At 61.1% G+C, this 11,701-nt stretch overlaps 1 protein-coding gene and 1 long non-coding RNA gene across 3 annotated transcripts; both read right to left on the reverse strand.

Moving 5' to 3' along the window:
- Nucleotides 1–344: 344 nt before the first annotated feature.
- Nucleotides 345–2,777, reverse strand: LOC128843648 (uncharacterized). 2 transcript variants are annotated; one of them, XR_008446323.1, is made up of 4 exons: nucleotides 2,058–2,777; nucleotides 1,415–1,586; nucleotides 810–1,261; nucleotides 353–405 (listed from the first exon to the last, which is right to left on the reverse strand). It is a non-coding gene; the product is annotated as an uncharacterized LOC128843648 (long non-coding RNA). The 2 variants fall into 2 exon arrangements; XR_008446322.1 differs by having other exon boundaries at nucleotides 345–1,261.
- Nucleotides 2,778–5,241: 2,464 nt separating this feature from the next.
- LOC128843120 (protein MROH8-like) lies at nucleotides 5,242–10,046 on the reverse strand. Its single transcript, XM_054039688.1, has 10 exons — nucleotides 9,971–10,046; nucleotides 9,505–9,627; nucleotides 9,141–9,220; nucleotides 8,611–8,716; nucleotides 8,328–8,423; nucleotides 7,633–7,737; nucleotides 7,048–7,183; nucleotides 6,735–6,829; nucleotides 6,460–6,588; nucleotides 5,242–5,280 (listed from the first exon to the last, which is right to left on the reverse strand). The coding sequence occupies exons 1-10, from the start codon at nucleotides 10,004–10,006 to the stop codon at nucleotides 5,242–5,244; spliced, it is 945 nt and encodes a 314-aa protein (XP_053895663.1). The 5' UTR covers nucleotides 10,007–10,046.
- Nucleotides 10,047–11,701: the final 1,655 nt, after the last annotated feature.

Raw genomic sequence — 11,701 nt, forward strand, 5'->3', positions numbered from 1 at the left:
TAGCGGTTGGAGCTGGACTGGTATCAGTCCCACTTCCTTCCTGCCTCTGTCAGGGACGTCGTGTGTGACCTTGCAGCCAGTTGCTTTCTATCCCTATGCCCCAGCGAACAGGGATAATACTGACCCACCACAGAGGGGCTGGCAGGGGTCACCAGCGTCATGACTCAAGTTGGAACCAGTTGTGCTCTTGGTAGTGAAGGGCCCAGATTCAGTCCCCATGGATGCCCAGGGTGTCTGTATTGTGGCCCTGGTTTGACTCACCTAGCATTACAGGCTGTTTAGCCTGGTCCTGGCCAGGCGTGGGGCATCTGCTCCTGGACCTCTCATCACACACAAGAACATGGCCCACCAAGGACAATCCATCAGCTCCCATCTGGTGTTCAGCTCCAGGATGGATGGGGGGCCCTAGCCGGACCATAGAAAGACAGGGGGGTGTTCTTTGGTGGAAACTGCTGGAGCTTCAGCCTCTGCTCCCACCTCCACCCCCACGCTAAGGGCTTCAAAAGTGGTGCCTGACCCCAGGTAAACAAAGTAGCTGAGCTGAGGCCAGAGTGGGACTGATCCTAAGAAAAGAGCAGATTTCTCCTCTGCTCTAGGGAGATTCCCCTAGGAAAAGCAGCTGGGGTGGGGCGATACAAGCACTACCCCTCAGCCCTTGAATAGCGGGCAACTGGGACTTTGGGAGCCAAGGGACTGGTGTATCTTGCTGGAGATCAGAAAGGGGCAATGGAGAAGTTGTACCAAAGTCAATGTCATGGCTAGGTCAAGTGCAGCCAGACCTACTGGTCAGAGCCAGAGTCCACACTCACATGACAGGAGCTGAGAGTCAGCCAGGTCAGGATACTGGAAGATCAGCAGCAAAAGACAAACTTGCTATCACCACCACAACTCAGATGCCAGGAAATCAAGCCAGGGGAGCGGCAGCAGAACCAGGCAGCGCACGGTCCAGAACCGGGAGCAGGCCTGGTGTTCAGTCAGCTTCGTGTTCCTGCTGCTGTCTTACGCAGGGCCAGGGGGCCAGTGAGCTTTCCTGGGACTCCTCCAATAGGACCTCAGGAGTGGAGCCTCAAACTGGGGCTGAACTTCATGGGTCCGAGGTAAGCAATTTTCAGCAGGCTTCCAGGTGGAGGGTTGGAGTGTGGCTGCTCCCATGAACCCTGCAGACCCGGGTTGGAGACCCCTGGGGCGTGACAGTGAGTGATCTCTCCCCGCACAAACCTCCTGCAGCAGGAAACAGTCTCCAGGATCCTGGACACCACCTCTGAGAATAAAATGAGGATATCATGATGAGAAATAGGGCTCTGTACCAGGGCTGGGATCCAGGGACAGGGAAAGCTCCCAGCCAGGCTATGCATCGGGGATGCCATTTCTCCCCCAAGAGACCCACACGCCCCAAGAAGTAAATGGCTCTTACCTCAATGAGGGACTGGGGTCTTCCATCTAAGCCTCTTTGAGAGCCGGCATTGCTGGGACGAGGTGACCTGTCCCCGCTGCTCCCTGACGTGGCTCAGCTACAGGAAGCGCCCGTCTGGGAGGCTGTGCCAGATCCCAGGGCCTGGAAGAGAGCTGGAAGGAGGCTCCTATTCCTGTCACACCCAGAGACCCCATAGAAGGGCCAAGGGGAGAATAAAGGGCAGAAGGTGAAGCTAGCCCTGAGCCTCTGTCCCACCCCCACCTCCTCAAAAGTGGAGCTTTCTGAGCTCCAGTGGGGCTGTGGCCCTGACACAAGGGCTTTTCTGCACCATATGGGGCAGGGAGAGCTCTGCCTGGGCACAGCGGGAATGAGCGGGGGTAGACCAAGGAAAGGGGGGAGGGGAGTGGGTGCAAGGGAAAGAGGTCCTGCCCCGTATGAAGGGATTGGGGGGGCAGAGGGAAGAACCTGCTCCACAGTGAGGGGAGAGCGTTTCTGTGAGTGCCAGGGGGCTCCATTTCCCCTTCTCGCTCTCCCAATCAGAGGGAGGCCACTCCAGCTGGCCCAGTCTGGTCCTGACCAGAGTCTGCAGGGTAGCAGTGGGCCCACAATAGGGCTGGGCGGTTTTGACAGGGTTGGGACTCACCAGCATTGCGCCTCCCGCTGGTCGCTCTGGGAATTAGCTCAGTCCATGGGGAATGCCCTCTGCTGGCAGCGTCCCATCCGTCCCTTTTCCTCCGTTGGGATCTGGAGCCACGTTGCTCACCTCTTGACACTGCCTCCAGCAGTGCCCACTAGTCCATCCTCACCCCATTCCAGGGGCGGGGGTTAGCAACAGTCCTTGCACCTGCCTCGGTAGCCAACCGCAACCCCCAAAGTCTAGCCCCTTGTCTCAAGGGCCGGTTACAATTTGTCTCGGCCATCGGATGGCCAGATGCAGTATTGCCCAGCCCGAGATGCTGGTCTTCTGCTCTGGAGACAGACCTTCCCCCATGAAATTCTGGGACAGACTACCCGCTGCTCTCCTGGGCAGCCATTATATAGGGCCTAGCCTAGCCCTGATTGGCTGGCTCTAATCTCGGCCCTGATTGGCTCTCACTAGGCCCTTCCCTGATTGGAAGACGGCTTGCACAGCCATTCTGGCCTACTCTAGTTCCCTCTCACATGGGGGTGGGGTAGCTGTCCCACCACAAACCCTCCCCCTTAAAAAATGCTCACGGGGGAGGGGAGGAAAGGGGTCCCTATCACCCCAGCTTCCTTCATAGTGGGGCCTGCAGGGCATCCCTTTCCTCTCACAGGCCCTCCAAAGTCTGGAGCCAGCGGCTTACCAGCTGTAGGGTCTGGGTTCCCACTGTTGAACGTCCTGGTCCTACTTGGGTTCCTACTTCTGTTTGGGTTCCTACATGGGCCCTCCTGGCTCCCATGTGGGTTCCCTCATTTCGGTAGGGCCTCTCTGCCCCAGCCCCTTTCTCTCTGGGGGCCTCCGTCTTCACCACCTCTTTTCTGTGGCTAGTCTCTGACCGAGCCCTTGTCTCAGACACTCCCCCTTTCTGCCTCAGGGGGCAGTGCCTCTTTAGATGTCCCCGTTGGTGGCAGTGGAAGCACTTTCTGGGTCTTCCCCCTGCCACATCCCTACTCCTGCTTGTTTGGGCCCTAGCCCTTCCTTCTGGGCTGGCCCGGGCCTTGGGAGTCCTGTAGGGGCACTCTCTCTTCAGGTGCCCTGGCTCCCCACAGACCCAACAAGCTGGGGGCCCCCCCTGTTACTCTCACAGGGGGTGCCTTTTCTGGGTGGGGCCTCTCTGCCCCCTCCCAGGAGGGACACTCCCTCCTTTAGTGTCCCTGTCACCTACAGGCGAAGCAGTTCAGCGTTCCTGGCCTCTCGCCCTCGGTGCCGGATCTCTTGTTCGGTCTGGGTGCCGACCTCCACAGCAGCCAGAACAACTCCCTCTGCTGTTCGGCAAGCCGAGCCACCCAGGCCCTCCAATAGAAGTCTCTTTACTCCAGCATTTTGGTCTCTCCACATGGCACAATCTGCCTAGTCTGGTTGACGGTGTCCTTCTTCAGGCCACTTCCCTCCAGCAGTGCCCCCTAATCCATCCTCATCTCCTTCTGGCGGGGAGGGGGGAAGCAGGCTAGCAACAGTCCTTGCACCTGCCTCAGTGGCCAACCAAAACCCCCAAAGTCTAGCCCCTTGTCTCAAGGGCCGGTTGCAGTTTGACTCAGCCACCGCATGGCCAGGTGCAGTACAAGAGGGAATGGCGGGGACCCAGGCCCACCAACTACCCTGGGTCCCAACCCAGGGATCCTCCAGTGGCAGCCTCCCTGCTCTCCCCTTGTCCAACTGTCCCTGGGACACTTCCCCTTTGGGTCCTCTAGGCCCTTTCTATCAGGGCCCGCAGTCTGGCAGGTCTTGGGCCGGAGCTGTAGTATGCTCCCTTCAGCCTGCCCAGCACTGCTCTTTCAGAGATGCTGGTCTCCTGCTCTGAAGACAGACCTTCTCCCATGAAGGTCTAGGACAGACTGCCTGCCGCTTGCCTGGGCAGCCTTTATATAGGGCCTAGCTTAGCCCTGATTGGCTGGCTCTAATCTCGGCCCTGATTGGCTCTCAGTTGGCCCTTCTCTGATTGGCTACCAGCCTCTGCAGCCGCTCTGGCCTACTCTAGCGCCCTCTTGCATGGGGGTGGAGCAGCCGCCCCACCTCAGCAATCAGCTGTCGCAACCAGGCTGTGGCCTGGGCTGCGGGGCTGGCTCCAGGCACCAGCGGAGGAAGCACATGCCTGGGGCGGCATTCCGTCCATTCTTGGGGCGGCACAGGCCGGGCGACTTTTTTGTTTTTTGCACTTCAGCAGTTCGGGCGGCGGCAGTCCGAGCGTTGTTGTTGGCTTTTTTTCTGCTTCGGCAGTTCGGGTGGCAGCAGTCCAAGTGGTTGGGGTTTTTTTTTGGTTTTCTTTTTGCTCGCTTTGGCAGTCCGAGCGTCGTATTTTTTTTTTTTGCTTGGGGCAGCAAAAATGGTAGAGCCGGCGCTGCTGGGCTGAGGTCGCTCAAGTGGTCAGCCCCTCAACACACTGTATCGGGGGTGGCTCAGGCCTGGGCGGGGCCCAAGCACCCCACAAACAACCAGACTTCAAGGGCGGGCCCTGGCCTGGATGACCCGGTGGCCAGCCAACAAACAGTTCCTGTCCTGGGCTAGAGCCTCCTTGCACCGTGTAGGGGGTCAGCCACCCGGGGTGGGGTGGCAGGGGGACGCGGTCCCACCCTCCTCCCCCGCGTCCCAGCCCAAGGCGCTGGCAGGGGCAGGATTGGTTGCCCCTGCGTCGGCGGGGATCCAGCCGCAACACGCCGACTGAGCCGCGCCGGGCTCTGCAGCCAGCAGCTCCCGGGCTGCCCCTGGGCTACTTCCTGCCTCCCCGGGGTTTGGTACCTGCGGCCTCCAGGCCTCTTCCGGCTCCTTGGGGTAAACCGCAGCGGGTACTCCGGGCCAGTCCTCGTCCATGTCTGGGGTTAGGGTTAGGGGACTCTGGAGAACAGGCCAAGTGTCCTCCTCTGTTGCAGGCTGTCCCCCAACTGTGGTGAAGGGCCGGCCTTTTATATTTCCGACCCCACGCCCCGGTCCTTATGGCGAGGGGGGCAGGGCGATATAGGCTCCGCCCTCCAAGGGGCGTGTAGGGCGGCCCTCGCTCTCCCGCTCGGAGGGAGGCCGCTCAGTTGCAACAGCGTCTACCACAGGCCCCAGTGGCCAGCCAACAGGCGAGGGGGGTGGGGCGATATAGGCTCTGCCATCCAAGGGGCGTGTAGAGGGGCCCTCGCTCTCCTGCTCGGAGGGAGGCCGCTCAGTTGCAGCAGCGTCTACCAGAGGCCCCGGTGGCCAGCTAACAGGCAAGGGGGGTGGGGTGATATAGGCTCTGCCCTCCAAGGGGCGTGTAGAGGGGCCCTCGCTCTCCTGCTCGGAGGGAGGCCGCTCAGTCTCACTACACTCCCCGTTTAGAGGGAGCAGGAGTTGCTGGTGGCCTTGGAGGCAGAATTCCTGCAGCGCCTCCGGCACTTGGCGCAAGTGCCGGATGATGTGAAGTTGATTCATTATGTTGGCCATGACGACCTCCTGCTGCAAGGGAACGAGGACCTGTCAGAGACTCAGATGCCCCCGTGGAATCAGGGGGAATTAAGGGCACCTGGGACCAGCAGCAATTCCACCCAGCACCCGCGCATCTCTGAGGGTTGAAGACCCACTCCTGACCCCCAGAATGGAGTCTTGTTTTCTTTTCAAGGGACCTCCAGTGCCAACAACCTCCTTGTAGGGGGAGCTCCTGCCACCTCCCAGCCAGTGCCCCTGACAGCTGTTCCACCTCCAATCCACAGCTCAAGTTCTCTGACCCCTCTCCTCCACCCCCACCCAGGTTGGGCAGGGAGGGGGCTCTAGCGGGGCGGGGGGCGGAGGGATTCTGGCAGCAGTGAAGTGGGATGTGGGCAGCTTGAGACCTTTCCCCAAGTCATCCCAGCCACTGAGGCTGAAGCCGCAGGATGGCAGCCCTGGTGAATGGGGCAGATCAGCAGCCCCTGCTGACTGAATCCCCCCGTTCTCTCTAGAGCGAGTCCAGCCCTGCCGGCAGCAGGACGAGCTTCCCCCGCCCATGTGCCTCAGAACTGCCCGCTCAGTCGCCATCACCCCTCAGTCCTTGGCCTCCCAGGCTGCCAGTGACGGGAACAACTCTGGGTGGTGGCACGGGTGACAGGAGAGGCTCGCAGAGGGCACGTAGAGGACTCTGCTGCCCTTCCCAAGAACAGAAGTCCGTGCTGAGGCAATGCTTGTCATTCATTAGCCTTGCTAACGAGCTGGGCTGGAGCTGCTCCGGGAACAAGCTGGCTCCCTCCTGCTCATGGAGGTGAATTCATCTCCCTTCCCAGGAGCACCTGCTCTCACTCTCATTCCCCACCGGTCGCCTTGCTGCCAGGCCGGCGAATGGCCAGAGGATGGGAATGAGGCCTGGGCCCCGCCCCAGTCTCCTGAGTCTAATGCAGCTGCTCACCTTGCTCCCCATCAGCTGCTCGGCTTGCCCCAGGAGGGAGTAAGTGAGGAGCAGCCCAGCCTGGCTGACACGCAGCAGGGGGTCGTGCATGGCCAGCACTGCTGTCTGCAGGAAGAAGCTTCTCTGCCCCTCTGAGAAAAATTTGGCAAAAACCTGAAACCAACCAGATGTGAGGCTTCAGCAGATTGCCCAGAACCAGGCTCCAAATCCTGGCCTAGAACGGCAACTCCGTCGCGTGGCTCCAGGAGGCAGCCACCTGCCCTGCAGAGCTGTGCCATGCCCTGGCAGAGCGTCCTTACCTCCCCCACCCTGGCGGTGTTCTTATAGCCGAGGAGCCTGCTGTCCTGGTGCCAGTCCCAGCACCAAAGGTCTTCGACCTCATGGACGTTCAGGTCTGGGAAAGAGAGAGACACATACACATTGGTCATTCTGGTTGCAGGGCTTGTGTCCTTCCGATCCCATATGTGGCTGCACAGTGGGCAGAGCCCAACAGAACTGCGGGGGTGGTGGAGAACACAGAAAGAGATAGAGAGAGACTGATCTGCCAGCCGGGGTCACTCGGAGAGAAATTGGCTGGGGTCCCAGGCTCACTCGTCTAGCCGGGTTCCTTACCCCTCTGGCGCAGCAGAAGCTGGTAGAGCCGGTAAACCCCCTCCCTGGCCTCCCGGCTGATGTCCTCGTCTGGGTCACCGACGAACAGAGCCAGCTGTGCCACGTGGTGGCCCATCCTGGGGAATTCGGCTGAGTTCTAATGGAAGGGAGAGGGAGAGGGGACTCCATCAGCATTTTCCTGTCAGCTCCCAGTCCCCGCCTGGGCCAGGACTCTCCTTCCCCTCAGCCCCTCTACAGGAGATGCTAGAGGATAGGAGCTAGAGCTGAATCCTTAGTTATCTCTGCCCGCAAGGGAGCCTGGAGAACAGAGATGTGGGCAGGGCCCTCCAGGAGGATTTGCTTCCCCAGCTGCTCCAGGATGACAAGAAGGCAAGAACCTGGAGCATGGTCTCCTTAAAAGCGAGAGTCGCCACTTAACCAGGACAAGAAGAACTTGACTCAAGCCAGGCTCATTCTCTGCTCTGACTCTGCCTCCCCAAGAGGAACACTCCTAGCCCACAGCCCCTGCAGCAGCAGATCCTCCAGCCCGTTGGAGCCGGCCCCCCTACGCCTGGAGTCAGGAAGCTGGGCTCAGAGGCCACTTACGTCAAAGTCAGGGAGGGTGATGACGGACGTGAGCAGGGCCGCGCTGCTCCTGATGGCCCTGGCTCTCTCTCGTGGCACCCTGGACACGGTCCAGTAGTTAATGTGCTGTGGGGAAAGGAAGCAGCTCAGGATTGATGAGGGGGTGCATGTGTAGTGCTAATGGGCCCCCCCCATCCCAAGGGGGCTGAGACATTGCATGCGGTGAGGGTGGAATATCAGATTCATTGACCGCAGAGCTTTAGAAGGGCACTCTTGCCCCAAGGACGATGCTTGTATCCTGCAGGTCACAACACAAGTCCTTGGCTGGGTGAAGGGACTGAGTGTGAGTACAATCCCCCCAGGAATCTCGGGGCCCGTCAGAGACAAGGGCTGATTCTCTGGGGCCCTCCTGTTTCTCTAGGAATGAGGCTGTGGCTCTTCTCTGAGGACCATCTTCTGGATCTCCCAGGAGGGGTTCAGACTCTCACTCCGCAAGCCAGCCGGGGGCCCTGTGGTTAGTGCTCAACACAAGCAGGTAGAGCTCTGGCTTGAAGTCCCAGCTCCTTCCTCTGTCCTTCAAGGAGGAAAGGCCTGACCCTGCATTGCACTGACTGCCCTGACCAAGGATGGCCACTGGGGGCCCAGCTAGGAGGACAGACTGGAAAATGGATCTAAGAGTTAAGGTCAAATTGCCCCCACCCTCTCACCGGACTCACCTGCAAGATGTAGTGGAGCTTGTCCGTGTCTGGCGTCTTTGCCAGCAGGTTCTCCAGCATGGCGTCCAGGAGGTCTGGTATGACCCTATGCAGATCCTGCAAAGCAAGGGAGAGCCATGGGTCAGAGTTAGGGAAACTGGGGCTACACCTGCCACAGGATGGGAAGAGGGGTCTCTGGGAAGCACTGGTGAGACCCCCAAACACATATCCTGGCCTCTCTCATTCACATCCCACTGCAGACAATTAGCAAGGATTCGGGCAGGATAACAGCTGGCTGATCTACCTGGACTTGGTTGGTGTCCATCTGCGTGCCCAGGGTGAAGACAGCGTGGAGGGTGGATCGGAGGAGGTGGGTCTCCAGCTCCGGCTCCAGGGCAGGTGTTATGGTGCTGGCAAGAGAGAGGAGCCGGTATTAGACTGTGCAGTGCGGGGGTGGGACTGGCACCAACACGGACGTGAAACTGCAGGGAAATAGGCAGAGGCTGGCGAGAATGGCAACTGAGGCACTGAGCCAGGGAATGATAAGGTCGAGGTTTCCCAGACCGACAGTGGCAGGGCAGGAATGGCGCCTGTTCCCTGGACCCTGCTGCCTCTCCTGTATCTGATCCTGGGAGTCAGCCTCTCCCCAAAGCCATTGCAATGTGACTGGAGTGAAAAGAACAGAGCAGCCAGGAGAGGGAGTGACCCTTCCTGCCACCTCTGCCAGAGGAGCCACCCTTGGGGGGTGAGCTGGGAGTGGGAGGGGAGGTGACTCCCAGCCAGGGGCCTGAGCAGCACCGGGGTTAGGAGAACCGGGCGGGAGAGTATCGGTACCTGAGGTTGGCCACAGCAATGAGGGAGTTGGCCAGGACGGCGTCGGGTGGAGAGTTAGGAGGAATCTCCTCAATGAGCTCCTGTGAGACGCAAAGGAGACAAAGGAGCGGGTGAGATTCCGGCCTCACTGACACTCCCCAAGGAGGAGATTACACAGCCAGCAGGATCCCCCCAGCTGCCTCCCGCTCCTCCGATTCCTGCCCACTAGTTCTCCCATCTCCTCTCCCCAATCTTCAGCCCCAGCAATCCCTGCCCTCAGCTGCCCTCCAGCACCAGCCATCCCCCAACCCTCGGCCTGGGGAGACCCCTGCCCCTCCCATGTCTCTGTCCACCCTCCAGCTCCCGGGCGCCGGGTCTCACTCACCACAATCCTCTCCACCACAGCCGCCTTCGAGCAGTGTGGCTCCATTGTGTAGTCCCCTCTCTGCTGGGCAGCGAGGCACGCGGGGTAGATGGCGTGCAGGAACTCGAGCTGCTGCGCCTCGTCCTGCGCCCACCAGGAGTGGGGTTAGGGGAGAGAGAGCCAGTTAGCCAGGGACCTCCCTGCCCCAGCCACACCAGCTGCAGGACATAGGCCTGAATGGGGGATAGTGGGGACCTGCCTATTGTTCAAATCACCCACGACTCCTCCACAATCAGGGTCAGGAACTGGGACAGTGCCTGTGGAGGGAGGAGACCCCGGCTGGTGTGTGACAAACACCCCCATCTTGGGGGTCCCAGATCATGAAGGAGAAAGGTCCCCATTAGAGCCAAGACCTTCTGCAGGGGGTCGGGATGCTGGGAAGGAGCAGGACAATCTCAGTTCCAGCACAGCTGGGGAACGTTTGTACCTTTTCTCGGGCATGGAGCTGCTCTCGGATGTTCATGAGAGCAGCCTCCTCTGTTACCAAGTCTACCCGGTCTTCTTTCTCCTCGTCATTCTCGGAGTCCCTGGCAGACGCTGCACCAGGGAGAGAAGGGGACAAGGTGACTCCTGCTGCCACTCGGGGGAAGGACACGGGCATGGTGGGACAATGTGTCCCCTTCCCACCTCCGGGACATAGGGCAGATTGGGCCCCACACTCCCCCCTCTCAGTGATGACATGAGCCCCCAACTCCTTCAGGAGCCCATAGCAAAGAGACCCTCCCCACTGTCCTGGACTCCCTTGGAGGTGCCTCCCCCCACCCCCGCCCAATGGAGCACCAAGGACCAAAGTGGCAGCATCTAGTGTCCATGGGGTTCACATGGCTCAGGCCAGACACCTGGGCTGGAGACCCGCCCCCATAGCACTGCTCGAGGGCCTGGGCCCAGGGTGTTACAGCCCCCTCCTCACCCCTCCCCGAGCCCAGCCTGGCTCCTCACCTGGAACAAAGCAGACGCGTCCGTCGGCCAGGCTGCTGGCCGAGTCGCAGGCGCTGCTGCTGTCGGATGGGGAGCGGCCCGAGCTGCTGGGGCTGGCAGAGGGATCCTCCACCTCCTGCCCTGGGGAGGCTGGAAGGTCCTCACTGACCGGGCAGGGCGATGCCCCCTGTTGGAAGTTGGGGCTGGGCGCCTGGGGCCGCTGCTGCCCACACAACAACAAGCCCCAGAGCCACCCTGCCCGGTTCCGCCCCTGGGCTGGGTCCTGCCTGCCCAGCCGCAGCCTGGCCCAGCTCCATTTTGGCCTGGGAGGTGATGGTCCCACCTCGGCGCCTGTGCCGGGAGTGGGTTTCCTCCGCCAGAAGGCTGGGCGCTTCCACCTCCTGGCGCGGCCGGAAGCTTCTTCCCCTCCAGCGGGGACGGAGGGGCCGCTTCGCTCCTGGGGAAGATGTTGGCTGCTTCCCTCAGGCTCTGGGGCCACCTGCAGAGCCTTCTTCCCGAACATCCTCAGGAGCCTGGCCATCCTGGAACCGAGTGGGGAGCAGGCGTGAGTCTGGGGTCAAGGCAGCCTCTCACTAACCAGCCTGTTTGGTCCCTCCCGATCCCTGCCCCAGCCAGAGCAGCTCCTGCTCCCCACACAGGGGTACAGGGTGGGCAAGCTACCCCCACTGGCAGGAGTTCATTGCATGATCTGCTCCCCCTCAACGCTCCCCCTCGTCATCCCTGGGGCTGCAAGAACCAGGGAGTCTCGTCCTTTTCGAGCACTGGGGTCAGTCACAAAGACACTGGTCACTTTGGACAAGCAGCTCCCTCCTGCCACCCCAGACCACACTCACACCTCCCCACCCTCCGCCCAGGCTAGAGAAGGAACAGAACCCAGGCAGGGCCGGCTTTAGGCCAATTTGCCCGATTCCCCAGAATTGGGCCCCGCGCATAAGAGAGCCTCTCGCACTCACCCCAGCTGCATTCGTCTTCGGGGGCCCCGCTCCCCTGGCCAGAGCGCCGGCCGGAGCGCGGCAGCCCCGCGGCCCCACTCTCCTGGCTGGAGCTCCGGCGGAGCGTGGCAGCCCCGTGGCCCCGCGACCCAGACCGGAGCGCGGCAGCCCTGTGACCCCGTGACCCCGGCTGGAGCTCCGGCGGAGCACGGCCAGCCTTGCAGTCCCGCTCTCCTGGCTGGAGCTCTGGCCGGACCATGGCAGCTCCGCGACCCCGGCTGGAGCTC

Source organism: Malaclemys terrapin, chromosome 9 (genome assembly GCF_027887155.1).
Source record: "Malaclemys terrapin pileata isolate rMalTer1 chromosome 9, rMalTer1.hap1, whole genome shotgun sequence".
In the NCBI taxonomy this organism is placed as follows: domain Eukaryota; kingdom Metazoa; phylum Chordata; order Testudines; family Emydidae; genus Malaclemys; species Malaclemys terrapin.